Source organism: Aotus nancymaae, unplaced genomic scaffold, assembly GCF_030222135.1.
Source record: "Aotus nancymaae isolate 86718 unplaced genomic scaffold, 86718_ANA_hifiasm-v0.15.2.pri h1tg000065l, whole genome shotgun sequence".
NCBI lineage: Eukaryota > Metazoa > Chordata > Mammalia > Primates > Aotidae > Aotus > Aotus nancymaae.
The window spans coordinates 7,074,899-7,100,838 of NW_026988480.1; the positions used below are offsets into that span (position 1 = coordinate 7,074,899).

Consider the following 25,940-nt stretch of genomic DNA (forward strand, 5'->3'; position numbering starts at 1 on the left):
GTAGCAACGAGGCAAACCCAGAGACTGGGACCCCACCTCCCCCGGGGCGTGACCCGAGAGCCTTGCCCCGTGCCCCCACCTCCTCTGGGGCGTGACCCGTGGCCCCACCTTCCCCGGGGCGTGGCCCGGAGGCTACCCTGCTAAAAGCCGCGTAGCCCTAGCCGGGCGGAACCACTGTGTGCACCGCCCTGTTTCCGGGCGGGGACGCTCAGGGTGAGACACTTGTCCGTTACCCATAGACGCTGCCGCGCAGCAATGAAGTTTCGGGCCAAGATAGTGGACGGGGCCTGTTTGAACCACTTCACACGTGAGCAAGGGAGGCAGGAGGGGAGCGAGGGAGGAACGGAAAAAGGCAGTGAGCGCGCGGTGGGGACCGCGGGGGAGGATCAGAGCGGGGATGGGCGCCGGAAGGGGCCGCTGGAGGATGGAGTCCGGGATGGGGGTGCTTATGGAAGCCGCGGGAGGGCGCGGGGCGAGCCGTAGGGACTTGTAGGGATGAAGGCGACTTTCAAGGGACGTTTCTGAAACTTGATTCCGATCATGTGGCTTTTTAAAAAAGCGGCCACTGCTCCCCTAGACGGCTTTATCAGGTTCAAGGCTTCATTCGTCCCTCTACCCTGACAGTGCCTAACTTTGCATTCAACTCTGTGTTGCAGTACCCAGTAGTCAGTTTATGTTGAATGAATGAATGACTGGTAGGACACTGAAGATGTGTGCTGTACATCTCCCTGGGTTTGTTGGGAGAATTGCATGACATCAGAAGTATTAAAGTACTTTCCAGTGTGATACAAACGTATGTCGTTATGTTTTTCACCGGGAAGTTGCACCATGATGAACAAGAAATTGTGTAAAATAAGTTGGTGTCTAGGATACATGATGTGCATTTTAGTAATTCCTTATTTTAACACCTGCTTTAGGAATCAGCAACATGATAGCCAAGCTTGCCAAAACCTGCACCCTCCGCATCAGCCCTGACAAGCTTAACTTTATCCTTTGTGACAAGCTGGCTAATGGAGGGGTGAGCATGTGGTGTGAGCTGGAACAGGTGAGCAAAAGCTTCTGAGAGGCCTGAACACGCTACAGATTGTCACTGGAAAGACCACAAATGCCCTCCCTCATCCCCCATTTTTTTTCCTTTAGGAGAACTTCTTCAGCGAATTTCAAATGGAGGGTTTGTCTGCAGAAAACAATGAGATTTATTTAGAGCTAACATCGGAAAACTTATCACGAGCCTTGAAAACTGCCCATAATGCCAGAGCCTTGAAAATCAAACTGACTAATAAACACTTTCCCTGCCTCACAGTCTCCGTGGAGCTGGTGAGTAGGAGAGTCAGGGTTTCTGAAATTTCCCACAGAAATCTTGGCCTCGAAGGAGTAGAATAGTTAGCCTAGCCTTTATAACAGTAAATATTGTTGAAAACTATTTGGCTTATTTAAATTTAAAGATCTGGTCCTTAACTATATTTTGCATTAGAGTCAGTTCCTCCTCATTTTATAGTGTTGTGATCATATGCATTCAACTAGAATGCTGCTTTTTCCAAGTCATAAAACTTCCAGCTCTTTATTTCTTGTAGTGGTGTTGTCACCTTGTCTAGAAATCATGATTTCAATCCATTTTCACCTTTGACATGTTTTCTCTTCACTCTCACCCTGCCTCATCTGCTGTAATAGCCTTTAATGGTCCCTCATTCTTCAGTACACCTATGTTTTATATGCTACTGCCAGATGAATTGAGTGCACAGCTCTCCCCCAAACACACAAATACACAAACTCATGTGTACACATACAACACAGAGTTGCTCTTCCTACTCACAGGATGAAGTTCGTATTTCTGTTTTGATTTGTTTTGTTTTGTTTTTGAGATGGAGTTTTGCTCTTTCGCCCAGGCTGGAATGAAGTGGTGTGGTGCGATCTCAGCTCACTGCAATCTTCACCCCCAGGTTCAAGCAATTCTCCTGCCTCAGCTTCCTGTGTAGTTGGTATCGTAGGTGCCCACTACCATGCCCGGCTAATTTTTTGTATTTTCAGTAGAGACAGGGTTTCGCCATGTTGGCCAGGCTCATCTTGAACTCCTGACCTGAGGTGATCTTCCCGCCTTGGTCTCCCAAAGTGCTAGGATTACAGGCATGAGCCACGGCGCCTGGCCTGAAGTTCATGTTTCTTAACATGACCAAAGCCCTTCATATATGGCCCAACCCATCTTAGGGACCAAATTATAAACTGTGATCCCCTGAGTGGTTTCCCTAGATGTGTCCCATTCTTTCTCAACTCCCAGGCTTTGGTGATGTTGGGCTTCCACTTGGAGTTTGTTTCCTTCTCACTCTGAAACCTCTTCGTTTAGTGCTCGGCACCAATGCTGCCCCTGCCCCAGCCTTCTGTTCTCTTACCTCTCTTTATATATTGTATTCAGTTGGTGCAACAGTAATTGTGGTTTTTGCCATTATATATACTTTATCCGTCTATGGGTGAGTATTATATTTAGTTTCAAGCTTTCTGTGGAAGAGGATTCCTCAGCTTTTCTTCGTAAGTCTCAACTCTTTGCAGTCAGGCAGTTCTTAGAGCTAATTAGGGTATTTCATGTCACAATATAAGTTTGGTATGTTTTTCTATTGCTTAAGGAAAAGCAAGATAGTAACATGTAATACTTTTCTGTCTAAAAGTGCAAAATCTTTTGGTCTGTGAGTCTCATAGACACCCCTAGAAATAGATAAATACAGTTTGCATTTTAACTGTTTAGAAACTGCAACACACTGAGTGTCCTATGCCCAAAGAATGGCCTTCTCGGTTGCCTCAACATAGCAGGCTTGCTTCTTTCTGCCTCACGGCTTTCCATATGCTGTTTCCCCAGCCTGAAACACTGTCCCCTTGTTCCTGTCTTCCCATGGCTGCTACTTCTCCTGGTTTTGGTGGTATCTGAAATGTCACCTCCCTAGTCTAAGGAAACCCCCCCACACTCACCCTGGTCACTGTGCTGTGCTTTCTCATGGCTCTAATGAGCATTTTATACAATTTCATTTGTTCGCTTTTTTATTGATCTGTTTGTTCCACTGGAACACTGGGGACCTTTTTGTCTCATTCACCACACTTCCCAATTCCTGAAAGTACCCTGAGTATGTTTCATAAATATTAGCACCATCAATGTTGGTCGAATGGCTTTTGAGTGAATAAATTGACAACATTCCACTTAGATTTGTCATTTCAACTTTTTTATCCTCGGGTCTTTGGATTTGTTTTGTTGTTGTTTAATATTAACATAAAAGTATTTTTAGGTTAATTCTTTTCTTGGCAGTTTTCTATGTCAAGCAGTAGCCGCATTGCGACACACGACATCCCCATAAAGGTTATTCCTAGGAAATTGTGGAAAGACTTACAAGAACCGATGGTCCCAGATCCTGATGTAAGTGATGCCTGCAGTCCTGTTGTACACTCCACATTAAATGGCATGACTAGAATTCTCTAATTTTAGTTGTAGTCTTACAGTATATTTTATTTTTAAAGGATACGTAAGGAAAACATTAGAATATTTGCCTTTCGTTATTTACATAAAGCATCTTAAGACATGTTGCATATGACAGAAATGCCGTGCTGTCCTATATATAGAAAACGTCTCGTTCAGTAACATCACTTAAACAAAACAAAACTGAAATGATACTTTGGCGGACAATTAGTATTTGTTAGTATTCTTGGCCTTCAACACCATTATGGATTTCACAGGACTTGATCTTTTCCTCAGCCTGTCAGAAGCAGCATCTGGATGTGCACGAAAGCCAAGGAGAGAGGAATTTCATGGCTTAGGTTTTGGACTAACAGTCATGCTGATGGTTAGCCCTAGAGCCCCTGAAAGTAAAGATGATGCCAAAAGGCCCATTGCCTCTTGCTCACAATTTATTTAAGAAGAAATTACAAAAATATGCTGGGTAAAATAATTACTTGACTTTTACTCGAAGTCATCTACGCTGATTTTGAAAAAGCCCGTGTTTTATAGAGCACGCTTGGTAACAGACTCAAGTATGATGGGGTGACTGCCTGCCGTATTTTTGCACAGAGCGTGGAAAAGGCCCCTGAATCCCAGGTGTAAACAGCCCTTAGAGGAAGGCCTCCTGCTGAGTGCCTGAGTTTTCTTCCCCCTAGACCAATACAGGAGCATCTCAGCCGAAGAACGCCCACAGGGACATGGTTGCTGAGGTAACCAGAGTCAGGCATTCCATTCTTTGATTTTGCTTGAGCATCCATGAGATAGTGAAATAGAATTGATTTTCTTCTTATATTTTTAAAAGAACTTTATTTCAGAAAATTTTAAAATAGTACTCTGTAGTTTTTGAGCATGCATGTGTTCCAGAGTTAGTTATGGAGCACTTGTATTAATATTTTTAATACTTGTGATTTTTCTTATTGGTTTTGTAGGTTAGTATTTATTTACCAGTCTTGAAGACTATGAAGAGTGTTGTGGAAAAAATGAAAAACATCAGCAGTCACCTTGTAAGTTACAACTTCTTTAGAAAATAACTCTGAAGTATTGGGTGGGGCTGTGTGGGCTGCACACTCTGGGAGGCAGCTTCCCTGTGGGCTGAGGTGTGGGTGCTCTAGCTTACCCTGTAGTGGTCCATGCAGGCAGGCACCTCCTAACCAAGTTTCCACTCATGAGGTCCTGGCCTGGTGTCGAGAACCTGCAGATAGATTGCTAGTTGGATTTAGAAACCTATTTTAATACTTTTCAACTCTCATTCACTGAGGAAAGCTTTTATATTTGCCTTTAATCCCTTGTGTTTATATTTATAGTATATTAAGAATTTGTTCAGCTGTTCTACCTCTTTTTCCTCTTATATTTTGGATGGAACATTGTATTTTTTACCTGCTAGTGTGCCTGTATTTTACTGTGAGTCACTGATACTATTGACAGTGAGTTTGGAGTGTCCTATCTGCATGTCAAGTGTCTTTCAGTGGACCAGGGACAAAGATTTGCCACACCATAGCACCCTTTATTCCAAGCAGCTCTCACGCCAAGCTGGGAGACACTTTTATATTTCTGTTTATTTTGTGAAAGTCTCCTATGGCCACAAGGCTCAAAATGTTACATTGTGTGACAGTGGTGGGAATTGTGTGGATTATCCTCATTCACACCTGGGGTTATTCTGAATTCTTCCTTTGCTTACCGCCCCACCCCCTGCTCCCTCCCACCCTAAAAAACACACTTGGTTATGTCCCTGAATCTTTTAAAAACCACTGTCCACCTGATGAAGTGGATATTTTTAATCTTCATAGTGTGCCAGGCCACCTCCATAGCCACATTCTGTTCTATTGCCACACCCTCCCTGCAGAACCAGGCTGGATTCTGGTATCCCCCAACAATGCCTCTTCTTTTTGGTTCAGTTTCTTTGCCATTTGACATGTGGCTTCTTCTCTCCATCTCCCTGAAGGCACTTAGCCATTCTCATGCTTCATTACAGACCTTTCCCCATCATCCCTCTGGAAGTGCCTCCTCCATGGAGGTGAGCTGTCCAGTGTACATGATAAATCACCTGCTAATATCTCAGAATGTCTCCTGAATCACCAGCTTCTTGATAGGGAAGACCCTGTCTTAATCATCTTTGTGTCCCAGCTGCCCAGTATGGGATCGCCACTCGGTAGGCAGCAATAAGTGTTACATGGATCTGGAACAAAATTAGGTTCAAGAGGTCTTTGAAATCACAAAAGTTTTTTGAAGCCTAGAAAATGTGCATTGAGCTGCTTTTTCTAGAATTCTGCTCACTAAGAGCAATGCTGTCATTGGGCCTGTCTAACTCAAAGCTTTATCTTCATAACTTTATATAGAGCTCATTTTAATTTAAAATCTGTTTTCCATGAAGCAGTGTGCACTGTGCAGACATTGGTTTCACCTGTGACTGCAGTGATGTTGATCCAGTTGTCAGCCTGGCTTCATCTGGGGATACCCTGGGGACTTCCAGAGAAATTCAGAGAGGCCCAGGAGAGAAAAGACAGGGCAGTTAACTGAAGGATGGCATTTGTTTGTTCTTTCTGTTCAATGGAAATGAGTCAGCAAAGTAGAGAGGTAGAAGGGTAGCTTAGAATCATCAGAGGTGTTTTGTTTTCTCTTTTTTGGAGTTTAAAAAATATATAGAAATTTTGTGGAGTAGCTACTACAATCTGGAATTACTAAATGGAAAGTTATCAAGTTACTGTAGCAAAGTACATAATGAGGTTTTCCTGGGTCTCCAGAATTCTATATCTGAATAGGCAATAGAATTAAGGAGAATGGGCAGACTAAACACACTAAAAATGTCCACCTTCCCATGAGAGATGCCCAATCACTTCCTTCTTCCATTAAATGTGAGATGTGACTGATGGGGTGGGTTGTGTATGTGACTCATGCAGGAACAGAAAAAGAAGTAAGAACTGGAAGGAATCTACATCATGTTCTAAGACATTGCTTCTAAACTCTACCATGTGTGTGAATCTGCTGGGATCTGGTTAAAGTGCAAGTTCTGATTTGGGAGGTCTGAGCTGGAGCCTGAGGCTCTGTTTCTGACCAGCTCCTGGGGGATGTCAATGCTGCCTATCCTCAGACCATATCAAATAGCAGTGCTTTGTGATGTGTGCCTGTATTACTCCATTTTCACACTGCTATAAAAAATGTTACCTGAGACCAGGTAATTTATAAACAAAAGAGGTTTAATTGACTCACAATTCTGTATAGCTGAGGAGGCCTCAGGAAACTTACAATCATGCCAGAAGGCAAAGGGGAAGCAAGGCACATCTTACATGGCAGCTGGAGAGAGAAGAGCACAGGAAAATCTGCAACTTTTAAAACCATCAGATGTCATGAGAACTCCATCACTATCATGAGAACAGCATAGGGGAAACTGCCCTCATGTTCCAGTTGCCTACCACCAGGTCCCTTCCTCGGCACTTGGGGATTACAATTCGAGATGAGATTTGGGTGAAGGTACAGAGCCAAAACAAACCATATCAGTGCCATACTATATTGCATTTCAAATGTTATCTGAGAAATAGCGCTTTGCAGGGTCACCTTAATGATGGAAACCCAGAGAGTCTAGGTTTAGGAGTCATGCTGTGGAAGAGGGGAATCACTGGAGCCACACACCTGGGTTTAGTTCCAGGCCGTGCTGTACAGTGAGTGCCCTAGTGCTGGATACTACCCCAAACAGGGTTAACAGTGCAGCTACGACAGGGCTTTGTTACTTTTTATAAATTTAGAGATCATTTTTATTAGGTGTCCAGTATAGTCAGCATTCAATAAACAATAGGTGACTGTTATTAAGGAAATCATTGAAAGATCTTACCCAGATACTTAAGAAATCAAGTGTGTTGATACGCATAATAGTCCAAATAATCGAATTATTAAAATAGACATGACTGAGCAGTGTTCAGAGAGTTAGTTGTTTGTTCATTTCTTCCATAAGTATTGATTTAAGGCTACCATGTGCCAGACACTGGGTATGGTTAGGAGGGAGTTGGAACCTAATGTTCTGTTACTGAGATTTTTAGGAATTGGAAGAAAACGCAAGAGAATATTTAAGCCTAAAGTGCATCTAGGACTGTCGCAAGTTGCATTTTTGAATATGTATTTATTTATTTATATCTAAAGCCATTGTTTTTCAAAACCGTGGGAATTTACAAATCTTAGGTGTGTGGTTGTTTGGAACAAATGAGCATAAGTCATGTGTTAGCCTTACAGAGCCCCAGTAAGCAGTCCAGCATATTCACAAAGATTGTTTTATATGTTTTATTTCAGTCAACTAGTGTTCCAGGTATAGGAAAGTGGAAATATAACAGTATATTTTTGGATTAATGAAAGAAAAAGGTTGAAAATGAGTATTTCTCCTTCAAAGGTTAATGTACTAGATTATACAACAAGTAAGTTTGGGGCACTATTTTTCTATTAATGTCAAAGGCTCGGAAATAAGAGCTCACCCAACTTAGAAAAACTTTATTTTGTTTGTGGAATGAAAAATATTCAGAGTTCACCAATTTTAAGGAATAAGAACAAGGAACACTAAATTGTGTTCAGTAAACGTGGACAGTGATACAGAGCTGTGAAGACAGGGTGCCCTCTCTGCTTTTTCTCTGTGACACTATGAGGATGCAATAGCCCTAAGTAAGACTAGATGCTAGGTGGCACTTTTGTATTACTAGATGGTAAAATGCTGTCCAGCAGACCACACACAGGCTTTCCAAAGACCTCTTAGGCTTTAACACTGGGCAGATAGCAACAGCATAAAGAGAAATAATATGTACTGGTTCTTTCAGGAGGAAGTTTCATTGTAGGTGTAGGAGTGGACCCGGATGGGTTAGCATAACCTCAAACCACACTGTGGCATATGCTTCATTTATAGGTTCCAACCAGTTAGAAGAACTGAGTGGTTGCTGGGGTGGGTAGAAAAGAGCTTCAAAGGAAAGGAGCCCCCTGTGACCTGTGGAGACAGTCCCAGGGCAGCAAGAGCAGGAGTAGAAGAGGGGTGCCCGATGGTATGTGAGGGAGAGGCAGAAGTCTGGTAGCCTGGGTGTGTGGAGTTTGGCTGAGCCATCCTCAGTCCTGGTAACCCGACAGCAGCCCCAGGCCCTTCTGAATTTGGAAATTTCATTTTCCAACATGTGAGTTTATTTTCGAAATAAATAGCTATGTTCTCATGAGATTGTAAAAGGCTTATAGTCATTAAATGTGTAGTTATAACAGCTGGTTTATTTATGTTTTATAAAAATAGGACACTGCTTTTCACATTCTTTTCTCATTTTCCCTCTTCCTATTTTGCAATAGTTATGTCTACATCATCAAAGCATAAAATTATTACATGTTATTCTGTCCCCTTCACTCCTGTTGTTTAGTTTTGGTTCTACAGATCAAAATAAGGCTTATACTGTTTATGCTGTAATTTCTCCAATCAGTTTTTTGGTTATCAAAAGCTTATTCTCTAGCATATCACCTAGAAAGGACTCATGGGAATAGGATTTCATTGGCTATCACGGGTTCAATGTCAGTATGGCTCACTGTACTGCATTTTCTGCAGGTGTAGATTATTGCTATCAAAAAGATGATTCCATTCTGATTTTGTTTCACAGCTTGGATTTATTTATTTGAAGGTGGGGACTAAATACCATATGCATTTTTTTCCATTTTTTAAAATCCAATTGTCTTGACCATCCAGGGTCAGTTTTCCCAGGTGTGGTGGGAACCAACACAGTATGTGGTGGGAACCAACTTTCAGTATGTGGGCCCAACTCTTCATTCACTTCAGGAACGTTTTGAGCTATAGTTGATAGCATTTCTTTTCCAGTGCTTTGTTTTTTTTTCCTGGGACTCAGAGGGCTTGGGTCTTCTTCACCATCTTCTTTATTATTTTCTGTCAAATCCTTTTTATCTCTTTTTTTGTTTGTTAAATTTTATTTTTCTCCTTTCCATCCCAGTTTCTCTTACTATTCTCTCTGTAATGCCTGTTTGCTCTAGTCTTCTTCCTTCTAAACTAGTTTCTGTTTCTTAAATTTTTTCTTATATTTCTAATCATTTCCTGTGTTGTCAGCTGTGTTTTCATATGTGCATGCTGTCTGGTCATCTCATGTCTGAGCATCCCTAATTCAGATTTATGTTGTTCTTTCATAGCTTCTATTGTTAATTTCTTTTAGTTGGTCTTAAAATAATAGGCTACACTCTGCATCTGGTTTGCAGAATGCCTTTAGGTTTCTAAGTGTGCTATTTGGGTATTATAATTTCTGTTTTTCTTTTTTCTGAATATCATATGGAAGTCAACCACAATCCATTTGTTTTTGCTGTTGTAGGTGGTTTTTCTGGTTCTTTTAAGAGAAGTTTCATTGTTGGAGTGGGAGTGGACCAGAATAGTTTTCTACCTTTGTGACTCTAGAATTCTCCATTCTTTGTAACCACAAAATATTAAAACATGCATCCTCTCCACTTCCCAGGACTTTCTGAGATCTGTCCCTCTTTTTCCATCATTTAAAGTTTCATTCCCTTTTTTTGCCCAACATGCCCATTCTGCTCAATGGAGGCTCTTACTTCTGTGGTTCCTTCTCAGTGCAGGACTCTCCTGCTCATCACCTCCGCCCAGCCCTCCCTGGAGCTGCCGTTGTGCTGCTGTAGTCTCCTGGCAAGTCCCTCTGAGTTCCACCTGTTTTCACATCTTCACTGAGTTCTCCATTTCGGGAGGCAGGCGTGGGGACTTCCCCTTTAAGATTTTTGGGAGATTTCTGAGTTCTTGGCTCTTAGGCCTTATCTTGCGTTTGTGCTGATACCATGTGGATCTGAGCGTGCTCCGAAGTGTTTTGAGGTTTTGTAGGTTACTTTGTCATCTGGTTACATGAAAGCTGCTGCCCATGGAGTTTTTTTCCTTTTGTCTTCCTTTTCTAAGACCATGTAAAATACTTTATTTGCAGATTATTGAAGCAAACCTAGATGGAGAATTGAATTTGAAAATAGAAACTGAATTAGTACGTGTTACAACTCATTTTAAAGATCTTGGAAATCCTCCATTAGGTAAGTTTTCTAATGGGTTATATTTTGCTTCTGGTAAGTTGTTTCAGATAACCTACCTATTGAGGTCTCTTCATGTAAAAAGGTTGAAATTCAGTTGACTTTGTTTCATGCTTGGGGAAATAACAAAGGAATTGAGATTGGACTACGCTTTGCTGTGGCGTAGCGGGACAGTTAGCCACCATGGGGAGGGGCTGTGCCACTAAGTAGCTAAGGGATCTATACAGGGTATCTGTCCTCTGTAGAATTCAGATCAAGTTAAATAAACTCCAAGATCCCTTCCAGCTCTTCAATTCCTGTTCTGCTCCTAAAGATTTTCATTTCTCACCTGGAATGGATTCAGAAGGGTAGATACATTTGTTCTTATATTCTCCTCCTCTAGTTACTTCCGTATGTATAAAGTTAGTGTAGCAGATTTAAGACTGTTTTACTTGATCACATTTCTCATCTCATACAAGGTAATTAGGGATGATGGAGTCAGTTCAGTAGGTGGGGAAAGAAAGGACGATTAGACAGTTTGGTGAGTCATAAGCCAAGAGGAGGTTGGAATCATGGCTGGAAAGTGGGCAACTGTATAGTTGCAGGGGCTGCCTGAGCAGGAAAGCCGGCAAAGGACCATGAGAGAAACACCTGTGGATGATGAGAAAGTCATTTTATGATACACAGGTGTTCCAGAACCAATAAAATAGGCCCTAGTCACTTTTAGAATTAAGTTACTACAAGTTTGCTTGAATGTAAACATAGACTTTAGCATAGAGTTGCAAGGAACTTTTACTTTCTAGTTAAGAGCATCCTATTTCAGCAGAGTGAAATCCATATGGTTAAGGCTGTGATAATATTGTATAAAGTGCTTCATTCTGATGTCATTCATTTTGTTTATTTTAATAAACACAAGATAGGACTTATCTTTGGTACTTTCTCAGAAGTTGAAAGGATTTTTTTTTTTTTTTAATTTCACTTTGGAATTACAGGCCTTGTATTAGTTAATGTATATATTTTCACTCTTAAATACATAGTGAGTACTAATAAATATAATTTTCTTTAACCTAAAGAGGGAAATTGAGTCATATTTCAAGTCCCCCGTAAATAAAGAGGCCCTGGAAATTATCACAGTATTTTAAATAGTTAGGACCTAATGCTTAATGAGTGACAACATTTACAAGTTTTCTCTAGGATGCTAAAACCAGTGCTAAAGTGAATCATTTATTTAGGTAAAATGCATTGAGTATCTCTAGGTTTCCTGATATATGCAAAGATGTTATATTTAAAAGCATTCCTGTCATTTTAGCCTCTGAAAGCACCTCTCAAGACAGAAACCCAGGACACATGGCTGAAGTGCACATAGATATTAGGAAGCTCCTACAGTTTCTTGCTGGACAACAAGTAAATCCCACAAAGGCCTTATGCAGTGAGTTTGCTTTTCTGTTTATTTTTCATATTTTAAATAATTCAGTCAACTCGAGTCTAACAGATTGCATATAGTCTCATAAATGCAAAAAAAAAAAAAAAGGAAAAGAAAAGCTCAATTATGTAGACTTTAGCTTCCTAGGACAGTCGGGTTTTTTAGATTTTCCTGGATTCTGAAGTACCTAAAGGTGGCAGCAGAGAAACAACCCCTGGGCACTCTGTTAGGGCCGGAAACCTGCAGCCACACTGGTTGGTAGGTGGGTTGTGTGCTGCTTCATTTGGCCAGCATACCTGGAGGCGCCATCGGGAGAATGGGTGCTGATCATCCCACCGTCTCCATGGTCATCTCATTTTACCTACTCAGAGCCCCAGACACGGTTTTGCTTGGATTTAAGTGTTCCCTTGTGATGCCTTGTTTCCTTTCTGTGGCTGTGCTGGCCTGTGCTTGCTGCCTGCTATCTGTCCCTCAGCTGCTGGTTGCTAAGTGTTGCCTCTTGATTCTGGCTGGGCCCCGTCTTGTGCGGTCACACACCTGCTCCGGCCCTCTTCATCTACTGACCACACATGAGAAAGGCATTACCTACCAAGAGCTTTTCAAGGCATTTTTGTCGCCTTCCTACTAGAATCACAAAATCTAAAAGAAACTGCAGCCTGCATTTGAAGTTCCACGTTTTGTAGAATAGCTCCCAGGCTGAACTGAGAGGGAGGTTGGCCCCATGCTGCACCTCATCCCCTTAGAATCTGCAGTGTACTGTAGAGAAGGAACAGAACATTCTGGGTGGCAATGTCAAGGACCAGCCCTTTTGAATGAGAGACATGAAGAGAATCAGAAGAGACCATGGGAGGGGCGATGGGTGTTTGGGAATTGGGGAAGGCGTCAGTTGAAGTGATGGGCACAGAAGGAGATATCCCTAGAGGAGCAGCTTTAGGGTAGAGATGGAAAAGCTAGGCTAGCCCAGATCATGGGGAGTTCTGGGGTGAGGCACCTGTGCTGCATTTTAAGGAACTTTGACATAGATGATGTCATATTTCTAGGGCTGAGCATAGTGGGAGCTGTGTGGTAGTGTAGGGTCCTTAAAGGTGTTTCTCAGAACCTTGATGTGCATGGGGGTCACCTGGAGGCCTTGTAAAGCAGACTCCATGTTCATAATTTGGGCTGGGCCTCACGGCTGCACTTCTCACAAGCTCCTATACAATGAACAGACCCTTGGTCCTAACAAGCACACTGAATGGTGAGAGGGTGAAATACCCCTCCTCTCTGCAGAGTGCGGAAACATAGGATGTGGGGGGCCCCTGTGCTGCACAACATCAGTCTTTGAACTTGACATTTTGGGGACCTTCTGAATCCAAGGTTGGTGAACACAGTTCTTATCAAAGGTGCTTGACTAAGTCACATGTCTTCTCAACGTTCAGTTTGGTGTACCCAAGTGTAGCAGAGAAAGGAGGACCAGCAAATTGTGATGTAGCAAAATTAAAAAAAAAAACGACCCTAGGTTGAACTTCTCATACCTTCTCCTTAACTTCCCAAAGCTCCTTTTCTGTCTGTGTCAGCCTTCTGCAGGTGCTGGCTCAGTTGTCCTCTTCTCTATCTAGGTCCTGCCACCCTCAGTCTCTGCCTCCCCTGTGCCCTTGCACTGCCTCTCCTAAAGAACGTTTGTCTTCCTGCTTGTGCTTTGTGGTCCTTTCCCTGACCTCCCATCTCCTGGGACTGGCCTCTCTGCAGCCTGCTTACGCATGGTTTCTTGTCACTCACTCGCATCTGCTGGAGTGCTTTCCTCGGCTGCTGTGCTGCAGCTCCCCGAGCTTGCCGTAGTTGTCACACTGTGTGCTCCTGCCCGCCCTCACGTGTTCTTTACTTCCCTGCTTGGTTGCATGCCTGATGCCTTGGATTTTAGCCATCACGCAGCACAGTGGCTGGCCGTGGCCCTCACAGGATTGGCAGGACTGTTGAGATGCAGCGGTCCATCCCATGCTGCAGTGTGTGACACAGCCTGTCCCAGGTGCTTGGGGATCGTGACTCTCAGCGCTTCTGAGCACACTTCTCTCCTCACTGATAACGAGCTGCTCTTCCCCGCAGAAGGACGCCAATGTGGGTAAATGTGGTTTGCCAGGAAGCCGGCCTGCTGGGTGTTTTGCCAAGGGCTTGGCAGTTTCACTCTTCCTCTCCTCGCTGCAGGGAGCCGCCAGTGCTGGGGCGGTGATGCAGCCTCAGCTGTAGCAGTGAGAGTGAGAGACTGTGGCCTCCGCAGCTGCCTCAGGGAAGACACACCTAAAACAGGTGGAGGCTAGGAAGGCTGCTCTGAAAAGTAGGAATGAAAATGTGTGTGCTGCACTCGGTCTTTAAAATCATGGCTTTTCTCTTCCCAGATATTGTGACTAACAAGATGGTGCATTTTGATCTGCTTCATGAGGACGTCTCCCTTCAGTATTTCATCCCCGCGCTGTCCTAGCACCCTGTGGTTGGAGTTGGCATGCAGAGACTTTGTCAGGATGGGAGAGGCCATAGACATGGTGTTCCCACTCACTGGTCTGTGTCCTCACAGCACCGCACATCGACACACTGTACTTATTTGTCCCTCTCTAACATTTAAACTAAAAATTGATTGATTGACACACAGTTGGATAAACATATCACTTCATATTGCTCATGGCTGTTTTGTTTTGTTTTTAAGACATTAAAAAGGAAAGCTAGAATTTATTCAGACTTTAAATAACAATTTCTCATTGATGTTGTGAAAATTCTCATGTATTTAGTAGACTTGGTATAGTAGCCAGAATTCATAAAGCTGTTGCCTGGGAGCTTGGTACTTTCCCTCTGGGCAGAGGCTTTAGCTCAGCACGGCGTGTAGCACACAGTCGGTCTTGCATTTTGGTGTGTTCACTTAGCTTGCTCCTGTCCCTCAGAGCCCAGTGACAGAAAGGACAGCCTCTGTCACCTCGCCGCCACTGCCTTGGTCACTCAGAGTACTGTGGGGTGTCACAGCGCAGCATTTGGAGTCTCTTTTTTTTCTCGCTGAGGACTCAAGCCCACCTGGGCCCACTCCCCTTTTGATGCCTGGAGAGCTGGCCCAGCCGACGCAGTTCTTATCTGGCTCTTTCTGCCATTCCAATTAGTTTCTTCCTGGGGCCAGTTTTGGTTTTAGGTTGTAATTCCTCATATTTCTTTCTTCTACAGTGCATCAGATATGTCATTGTGGAAAGAAGATCCTTCTACTTAGGGTAGAAACAAACGAAACTTACAAGGTATCATCTGTGTTAAGTGATGAGACTATACTTCTTTGATGTTTCTGAATATCAAAGTTGATTCAGTACTGGTAGATGTTCTCATTCTCCCAGAAACCTATCCATCATATTTCCTGTTATAATTGCATCTCATTGTCCTGTGGAGGTGGACATGATAAACATCTTTTGTTTTCTTGCTTTGTTTTGTTTGAGACAGGGTCTTACTCTGTCACTCAGATTGGAGTGCAGTGCCACAATCATGGCTCACTGCCTTGACCTCCTTGGCTCAAGCCATCCTCCCATCTCAGCCTCCTGACTAGCTGGGACCACAGGTCTGTGCCACCACACCCAGCTAGTTTTTAATTTTTCCTAGAGACAGGGTTTCACTGTGTTGCTGGTCTTGAACTCCTGGGCTCAAGCCACCCACCCACCTGGGCCTCCCAAAATGCTGGGATTTCAGGCATTAGCCATCACACACCCATCCATAAACATTATCATAATGTCACATTACAAAATTGAGACCTAAGTTGCTTAGGATAAGATGAGGAAATGGAAGGTTAGCTAAAATGAAAATTTATTTTTTGGCTTTTCATGTTTTTTGGTAAAACCAGTGTGTTTGAATGATTCTTTTGATGTTAATAATGTTTAAATAGGATGGAATATTTTGCTAAATTAACATTTTAAAATTAGAAGACACCATTTTAATTTTTAAACCCTTTCTCCTCTCTTTGTAATGAAATTAATTCCAGCTACAGTGAGAAAACTTAAAATTCATGATACAAAATGAAACAATATCTGAAAGTAGTTTTATAAAACTGAAATTGCTGTTAAAGAGAATGTGTTAGTGACTTAACCATTGCTCTATATGATGTTTATTATGAAATACACATGAAGATTTTAATGGATGGCTTAAGATTTTATCTTTGTGTAGAGTGTGGCTACAGAAACCTTGGTTGGGACTCAAGAAGCTGGGGTCTGTTTCTGATTCTATCACAGCTTGCTCCTTAGTGTCTACCAAGTCCTCCACCTCTTTGCACCTCAAAGAGCTGTGAAAAATGATGACAGGAACTGGTTGGTACAAAACCACAGACTTAGGGAAGGGCACGGTGCTGCCTCACTGAATGATCTACCAAGGTAAAATTTTGTCAGGTCAAGACATAGCAATTTAATCCATTTAGAGGAATGAATGTAATTTGAAAACTTAATTTATTTCCAGACTAACATCTCAAAGTGTGGAGATCTTTGTTTAAATAGCTTTCTGGATTTTGAGACATACTTTCACTGACTGCAATTTATAAGAACTGTGGTTTGTGGAATACTGTCCCCAGGGCAAATAAGGCAGTCCATGTCTTGCCTGCCCTGGGCTCAGGGCCCCACATTCTTTCGGTAGGCACATCTTCAGTTGAGTTTTGAGGTCATTCTGTGCCGTATTGGAGACACTTAAGAATTTCCCATTCCAGTTGCTCCTGGCTAGCATCCAGGTGGCCCTGCCATCCTCCTCCAGTCCTTCCTTGGTCCAGCAGGGAACTGCTTAGCCATCAGGTCTGTAGGCTGAGTTTATAGTGAGGGACTGTGCCTGTTGTGAAGGAGCTCACTCTTGGGGACCTAGAATGTGGCCTCAACAGTAGTCCTGGGGGTGGAATTCTGGTTCTACCACTAGGCAAAGGTGTTTAACAACATTCACGTTCTTGGTGTATATTGCCAATTTAGCAAAGCATCCATCATTTTGAAGAGATACAATTCAGTACTTTTTAAAAAAGCGTTGTTGAGATATAATTCACGTATCACACAATTCATCCGTTTAATTGTGGTTTTTAGTATGTTTTCAGAGTTGTGCGACCATCACCACTATCAATTTTAGAACATTTCCATCACCCAATAAAGAAACTTAACCACAAGTAATCATTTTTCATTTTTCTCTCCCAGCTTATTCTGCTGTCCCCCACCATATACCTCCTGGCCCCAGGCAATTGCTTGTCTAATATCTGTCTCTACATATTTGCCTATTCTGGTTTTTAGGTTTTTTTTTTATTTCTTGGGGGAGACAGGGTCTGGCTCTGTCCCCCAGGCTGGAGTGCAGTGATACAATCACATCTCACTGCACTTTCAAACCCCTGGGCTTACGTAATCCTCCTGCTTCACCCTCCCAAGTAGCTGGAACCACAGGTGTGTGCCACTGCTCCCGACTAATTTTTGTATTTTTTGTGGAGATGAGGTTTTGCCACATTGCCCAGGCTGGTCTCAAACTCCTGGTCCCAAACAATCTGCCCGCCTTAGCCTCCTAAAGTGCTAGGCTTACAGGCATGAGCCACCATACCCAGCAATTCTTTTTATCCAACTGTAATTATATATTCTTGACCACTATCTCCCTTCTCCCCTGCTCCCAAACACTGAAGAAACTGTTAACCACCATTCTACTCTCTCCTTCTATGATATTTTCTCATTGGATTCTAAATGTGAGATCATGCACTGTCTTTCTGTGCCCGGCTTATTTCACTTAACATAATGTTCTCCAGGGATTCAACAATATGGTTGCAAATGACAATAATTTGTTCTTTTTGTTGGCTAAATAGTACTCCATTGTGTATATGTCCATTTTGTTGATCCATTCATTTGTTGATGGTCACTGAGTTTGCTTCCATATCTTCGCCATAGTGAATAATGCTGCAGTGAACATGGGAGGGAAGATGTCTTTTTGATGTACTGTTTTCATTTCCTTTGGGTAAATACTGAGTAGTGGGATTGCTGGATCATATGATAGTTCTATTTTTAATATATTGAAGAACCTCCATACTGTTTGCCATAATGGGTATACTAATTTACATTTCCTCCAACAGCATACAAAAGCTTCCTTTTCTCCACATCCTTGCCAACGCTTATCTTTTGTGTTTTTTTAGATAAAGGTCCAAACAAAGCTAATCTTTTGTCTTTTTAGTAGTGACCATTTTAACTGGTATGAGGTGACTGAGGTGATATCTCATTGTGGTTTTGATTTTCATTTTCCTGATGATTAGTGATGTTGAACATTTTTTCATATACCCATTGAGCATTTGCTTGTCTTCTTTTGAGAAATCTATTCAGGTCTTTTGCTCATTTTAAAATAGGGTTATTTGTTTTCTTACTATTAAGTTGTTTGGGTTCCTTATATATTTTGGATATTAACCTTTTCTTGGATGTATAGTTTACAAATATAATATTTTCTCCTGTTTTCTTACTATTAAGTTGTTTGGGTTCCTTATATATTTTGGATATTAACCTTTTCTTGGATGTATAGTTTACAAATATAATATTTTCTCCTGATCTGTAGGTTGTCTCTCCACTCTGTTGGTTGTTTCCTTTGCTGTGCAGAAGCTTTTTGGTTTGATGTAGTTTGATTTGCCCATTGTTTCCTTTTGTTTCCTGTGCTTTTGAAGTCTTGTTTTTAAAATTCTTGCCCATACAAATGTAATGAAGCATTTCCCCTGTGTTTCCTCCAGCAGTTTCATAGTTTCAGTTCTTCATCTATGTCTTTAATTCAGCTTGAGTTGATTGATGTATATGGTGGGAGATAAGGGTTTAATTTCATTATTCTGCTTGTGGATTTTCAGTTTTCCCAGCATTGTTTATTGAAAGACTGTCCTTTCTTTTCAATAAATGTGTGTTCTTGGCATCTTTGTTGAATATCAGCTGGCTGTAAATGTGTAGATTTATTCCTGGGTTCTCTATTCTGTTCCATTCGTCTAGCTGTCTGTTTTTATACCAGAACCATGCTGTTTTTTAACTTTAGTTTTACGGTATATTTTGAAGTCAGGTATTATGATGCCTCCAGCTTTGTTCTTTTTGCTGAAGATTGCTTTGGCTATTCAAGGTCTTTTGTGGTTACATACGAATTTTAGGATTTTTTTTTTTTTCTATCTCTGTGAAGAATGTCATTGGTATTTTGATAGGAATTGTGCTGAATCTGCAGATTGCTTTGGAGAGTATGAACACTTCAGAAATAATTCTTTCAATCTATGAACACAGAATAACTTTCCATTTATTTGTGTCTCCAGTTTCTTTCATCAGTGTTTTATAGTTTTTATCCTGGAGATTTTTCACCATGGTTCAATTTCTTCCTAGGTATTTTACTTTTTTTTTTTTTTTTTTTTTTGTAGCTATTGTAAATAGGATTTTCTTGATTTCTTTTTCAATTGGTTCACTATTAATGTATAGAAATGATACTGGTTTATGGCTGTAATCCCAGCACTTTTGGGAGGCCAAGGCAGGTGGGTTGCTTGAGCTCAAGAATTTGAGACCAGCCTGGGCAACATGACAAAACCCCTTCTCTACAAAAAATACAAAAGTTAGCCAGGTACAGTGGTCCCAGCTACTTGGGAGGCTGAGGTGGGAGGATTGGTTGAGTGAAGCTGCAGTGAGCTGTGATTGCAACACTGCACTTCAGTCTGGGCAACAGAGTGAGATCTTTTCTCAAAAAGAAAAAAGAAATGATACTAATTTTTGTGTGTTGGTTTTGTATCCTGAAACTTTACTGAATGTTTTTTAGTTTGAATAGTTTTTTGGTGGAGTCCTTAAAAATTTTCTGTACTTACGATCATGTCATTTGTAAACAAGGACAGTTTAACTTCCTTATTTCCAATGTGGATGCCTCTTCTTTCTCTTGCCTAATTGCCTAATTACAGCATGTTCCTATTCTGTAAATGGTCAATGAACTAGAGAATGAATCTTGGGTAGTTAATATTCTCAATGTCAATAAACTCTTTTCCTTCTCTGAAAATAGCTGTTTTCTTGGAGGTTTCAATTCTGCTTGGCGCTTTGCAGCATTTCTAGTGGTACTGCTCCACATTTTACAGCTTTATGAAGAAGATGTTTACTTTCTTTGAAATTACCTTGAGATATTTCAAATTGTGCAGAAGACATAGGCACAAAAGCAAATGTCTTAGAGTTTGCTCTAGCCATTTCTGCATCATCTGGCTCTTGAATAGCTTTTAATTCAGCTTTTAAATCTCACTTGAATTTGAGCAAAACTTTCATCTTCGTACGTATCTGGAGAAAGGACTTTAATTGCTTGACAGTAATGAACCATCAGTTTGTTTAAAATAGTATCAATCAATCAATCAATAAACTAGTGTCGTTTAGTAGGACAGTGTTTCTCTGGTTTGAGCAACAAATTCAACCAGTCCTCTGGGTTGTTCATCATCATCATCATCATCATCATCATCATTTGGTTATCAGTTCCTGAGTTATTTTTACCAGTTTTATTCCTTCAGACAGCTATTTTGAATTATCTCAGAAATACCATATATCTCTGCTTCCTTAGAGTCAGTCACTGGCACTTTGTTCGGTGACATCACATTTCCTTGATTGTTCTTCATCCTTGTAGTCGTACATTGATATCTGTGCATTGAATACGTAGGTATTTATAAACAGTCTTTGCAATCTGGCTTTGTCTGTGATTGTCCTTTTACAGTAGGTCTATCCAGAAATTCTAAGCTTACTGTCTTTTTTGGTCTTTAAGCCCATGAGCGCCACAGCCCTTGTAGTGCCAAATGGTGCCATAAGCCCAGGTTCCCTGCAGCCGGCTCTGTGATTTGTTTGTTGACTGCTGTGAGCCCCACCCCATTCTTTGTTTCTAATTTACACCTAGGAGGTTGACCCTGCTGGCACCTGCGATGCTTCCAGTGGGAAAAGACCAGAGCGTGCCCCCTGTGAGAATCTCAGAATAGTGGGGAAGGCGAGTGCCCACCTCCCACTCTCTTTTTCCCACTGTAGAAACTGAATCCAGAGAAATTCTCCAAGGGCAGTGCTGTGTGGGTTAGGGGAGGGGTGTCATGAGCAAACAGAATCATTCTCTTTACCCTCTGATCATGGTTATTCTTGGCTCTGCAGCCCAGTGAGTTGTCACAGCTTCACTCCTAATTTCTGGCATATTCAGGGCAATAGTCTTGCCTCTAGGTAGTTGCTAGTTGAATTTATGTGGTGGGAAGAAAAGCTAAGAACTCTCACTCCTCAGTTTTGCTGATGTCATTCTCGAATTCTGTACTTTCATATGGATTCTAATAGGGAGGATCTAAAAGGAAGCTTCAGTTTTGGATTTTTAGAGCTTCTTCTAAGTACAGTTGATGAATCAATAAATAAAAATGATATGTTATAACTAGAAATAGCCTGAGATTATCAAGGAGATAAATTAGCACACTTAGATGGTGCTATTGAGAATGTCAACTGATATCACTTAGCTGGAGTCTAATTTGGTATTTTATATGGAAAGCCTGAAAAGTTGTGTGTCCCCTTTGACTCAATATTTATAGGAATTTACACAAAGGTTATAAATCAAAGGTGTTCTAGAACTGTTACACTGGAAAAACACAAAATATTCTAATTATGAATTAATTGGGGATTGGTTAAATAAACTATGGTTTGATATGCTATAAAAATAATGTAACAGAAAAAAGTGTACTGATATGGCAAAATGTTTATGACTTACAGTTAAGTAAAAAAAGCAGGTTAGATGTTGGTATACACAATATAATAGACAACGATCGGGAAGGTATACACTGACATGTAAACCTGGGTATTTCTGAGTGTTTTTTATTTCAATCTTTGTACATGTGTGTATTTTCTAAAAATGGTATTTACTATTTTTGTAATAAATTATTTTTAAGGGACTAAATAATAAATATTTGTTATTTGAGTGCCTTACATATTCACTTGGCAATTACAGTTTCCTGAACGTTAGGCTTTAGACTCTTCACAGCACATCCTTATTTTCATAAATAGAAAATTAAATTTTTTATTTGTTACTATGTTATTATACCAGGTTAGAATACTGGAGTTTCTATCAATAAAGTGGCACCACATGGCAGAATCATCTCTTTTTACCATGGGCCCAACATGGATGAGGATCAATCAGTGTCTGTAACAGTGAGGGCAGAGTGACCAGTTATTAAGTTCTAGGCTGAGGGATCCTGGGAGAGACCAGCCACGCAGAGGACTTCACGGATCACTGGACACTAAGGAAGATGACCCTATGGGTAGCACGAGAAAATGTAGCTACCTTCCTGGAATCTAGGTCCTATTTGCCTGTAGCACCAAATGAACCAATCTTTGTAACTATATCCAGCATGTGTAGCTTGGAAAGATGGTGAATTCCACACCCTAAGACCTGGGAATGGATTTTGGCTCTTTCCAGCAAGTTTCTCTAACAGTGAGTAAACACACTGACCACCTGTGATGGTTGTAATTAAAGAAAATAGCATTACTCATTGGCAGGTTTCTAAATTGGGAAGTGTAAAATATGAGCATTTATAAGCAGTCTTAATCTGTGTTGTTTGTCTGTACCTGATTCCCACAGACTGAGTCCTTTATAAATAAAAGAGACTTCTTAAGGTTTTGGGTGCTAGGATGTCCAAAGTAAGGTAAGGGGATGCATCTGGAGATGGTCTCCTTGCTGTATTGTCCTCTGCCAGAAGGGCACAAGGCAGAAGCGGGTACAGGAGACAAAAAGGAGGCAAGAGGGGCAGACCGCCTTCGATAACCTGTTCTCAGTAAGTAACCCATTCTCACAATAGCAACATTAAGCCATCATGAGAGCAGAGCCTGCGTGACCTCATCACTTCTTACCAGGCCCTACCTCCCAACACTGCTGCAGAGGACCAAGCTTCCAACATGAGAATTTAGGGGACACATTCAAACCGTAGCATAAGCCTTACAAAACAGAACAGGCAAAAATTGGCTTTTTTCTCTCTAAACAGAAGCTGCCAGTTCACAGCAGCACATGGTGCAGACTGGGTGGCTTCCATGGCTCTTCTGAGGCTCACAGAGGTTTGATTGGCATGTCTCAGCACACCTTGTCATCATCCAGTGACCTTAGGGCTCAAACTCTGTGACCAGACAGCCCTGCGTTTCTAAACTCAAGCTATTTAAAAATTTAAAGGAATCTACATATATACACTGTAACCACTTTTTACCATACTAGTTTCAATTTAAAATTATCTGTTATCTTTCTTACTGAGAAAATTCTAGTGAAGTCTTCTGGGGGAGGATCCTCCCCTTACAGGGGAAGAAAAATATAACAAGACAGAAGTGAGAACCAGAACTGAGTAGAGGGCATCTACCTTGTATTTTTGTACTTTTCTCTGTTCACTTCTTTCACTGTTTGCAAATAAACCCTGCCAAGGAGGTAGAGGACTTAAGGAGCCCCCATGAGGGAAATGCCTGATGGGAGGTGGGACCTCCTTATTAACACTTCACCTAGTTCATATTTGGCCTTCCCAAAGCAACTCCTACCTGGGTCCAGTTTTTGGAGCATGCAGTCTTAAATCTAGAAACAAATTCCCAGTGTGATTCTTAGATGTTTGGTTGCTTATCTGTCCTAAATGACAGGTGGGCCTCCCTTCACACTGGACAAGTCTGAAAAAACCAGGAGAAACACCGCTCCAGCTCAGCCCCATGGGGAAGCTGAGAGGGACCATGCCCAGGACCATGGGAGTTGTCCTGGGTCTGCCTTGGCATGTACCATCATACAATCTGGGCTCAGATAAGTAGCAATGCTTTCCTAAGAGGATTCTATTCATACTTTATGAAATATCAGTTCTCTATATTGAATAATATTGTTATTCAGTGTGGAGAAACCACTCCAGATGAAAGAACAGACTTAGTTGAAAGCAAGGTGGGTGGGCGGGGGTGAGGAAGCTGAGATAATATGGATAATTGTATACTACTCAAAATATGTGCTTCTGAACCTAATTCATTACCCTATATAATATGTGTGTTATGCTTTTCTTAACAATTGCATTGGAACAAGATAAATGCAAAGGTGGTTATGGTAATTCCCTATTTGTAACGTACTTTTAAGAGGGAAAAATTAAAGTGATCAACAAACTCTGTAGTGCTGAAAGATGATTCCTACTGTGATGATCACATTCCTTCAGTAGAATTTGCTGCATGTGACTTTGCAGAGAAAGAACAATTAGGGCACGGTTATGTTCCCCTATGCTCCAAGTGGCCAAAGGACCCAAGGCATTTGGGGGCAGCCTATCAAGGTGTTTAAATATCAAGCCATGGATATTTAATTTTATTTTGAAGCCAATGGAAAGCATGGAAGACTATAGAAGAGAGAGGTGCCATTTATAATTCAAATTACTGAGTATTTACATAAGACAGAGTACCTACTTTAGCCCCAGGTGTAGCAAGTTTGTCTTTTCTAACTTGACAGAGGCTTAAAAAGTGTCCCATGATGCCCTTCCACTGCAAATTACAGGGCACCCAGCTATTTTTCACAAAATCATGATACTTTAATAACTATATTGTTTTTCTTGAGTGGAGCTACTATTGAGCCTCACAGATGATTGACACATTTTCCCCTGCAAATTAACATCACTTAGGACATATTCATCTCAGAGGAACCGGCCCAGGAGCATGTTGGGGTGAGGGGAGGCTAAGGCCCCAGAGCTTTTCTGGGCAGGAGATTTGTTTCTCAGGGGGTGCTTACGATTGGCTGGTTGTCCGAAGATGCTAATGGAGGCAGGGAAAGCTCACTGCTCCAGCCCATGGGGCGGAGCAAGGCCAGTCCCTCTTGCTTTAGGATCCTTATGTGGGCTTTCTACCTGTGCTCATTTGCCCAAAGCCATCCTGATTGGGATGCTGATCAGCAGCCTCATGGGAGCAAACTGCTTGCAAGCGGGGTGGAGGGGTCTGATCGCAGCCTTGCCCCTGCTCTCCTTGGTGCAGCCCACTCTGGGGACCACATCAAAGGATGGTAAGTTTGACATTCTACCAAGATCTTATCAATTTTTCTTTCTTTTTGCCACAATTAATTACAAAAATTTGTCCAATCACTCTGTTTGATTCTGTGAATGTGATGGGACCCAGAGTGTGGGCTGGGAGTGGGAATGGGCTGTTAATAAAAAAGATGTAGACTATGTAAAGGTAAATGAGTAGAGGTCCACAAGCTGCTTCAAGGACCAGAATGAAAATGACAGTGACTGGCAGTCTTGCTAGGAAGGGACATGTCAGCATGTGCAAAGAATAATCTTAGGCCAGCCAGGTGCTTTTCCAGGAAGCTCCATTTGGAGGTGAGAAACTGAGGTAGGCAGAACATGAGATGATGATGATCAGACACTGGGCTTGCACTGAGACCTGAGAAACAAAGTTGGTTACTCATGAAAACCAACATTCTAGTGTTATTTTTTCTTGTATATTTTATGTATACACTTGTCTGAGTTGCAAATGTAGTATTTCCCCAAATCTGAAACCTAACCTCGTTAAATGTCATCTAGTACATCTTCAAGTATGAGGACCCATGTGAGAACAATTGCTGAGGTTTCCATCTGAGGAAGAACCCCATGCTGTTGAAACTGCAGCTCTGTTTGTGCCTTTTTACACTGTGACCTGTGTAAACACCTATGTTTGCTTTTCTACTTGACTATTGAAAGTCTTCAGGCAATGCTACCTACTTTCAGGTGTCCATTCTGAACTATGTACATGTTAAGCCCCTTAAATCTGTGAAGCAAGGCAGAGGTTGACTAAGTGAACTATTATGTAAGGAGCAGTATTAGAAACTAAGTATTAAATGTGAAATACAGAATGTGTGGCTTAAAAAACAAATTCTAAGGAGGTGGCTTTTGTTTAAAACAACAAAGACCAAGGGAAAGATCTCCCAGGACCTCTTCCAGCCAGGGGGTTCTGTCCTTGCACATTGATTTCATTCAAAGAGAAACAGTTTTTCCTTTGCTTTTTCCTCCTTTCATCAAGGTCTGAAGGAGAGTCAAAATCCTGATCGAGTCTTTGATGGTGTCTAAATGAGGAGCTTAGATAGTGATTTCTTAAACTGGGC

General features: G+C 41.6%; 1 protein-coding gene across 1 annotated transcript; it reads left to right on the forward strand.

Annotated features, from left to right (window-relative positions):
* Positions 1-213: 213 nt before the first annotated feature.
* HUS1 (HUS1 checkpoint clamp component) lies at positions 214-18,330 on the forward strand. The gene is made up of 8 exons (XM_012458629.2): positions 214-307; positions 918-1,045; positions 1,141-1,317; positions 3,290-3,397; positions 4,405-4,479; positions 10,405-10,504; positions 11,790-11,909; positions 14,276-18,330. Exons 1-8 carry the CDS (start codon positions 256-258, stop codon positions 14,356-14,358), a joined length of 843 nt encoding a protein of 280 aa, XP_012314052.1. The 5' UTR covers positions 214-255; the 3' UTR covers positions 14,359-18,330.
* Positions 18,331-25,940: the final 7,610 nt, after the last annotated feature.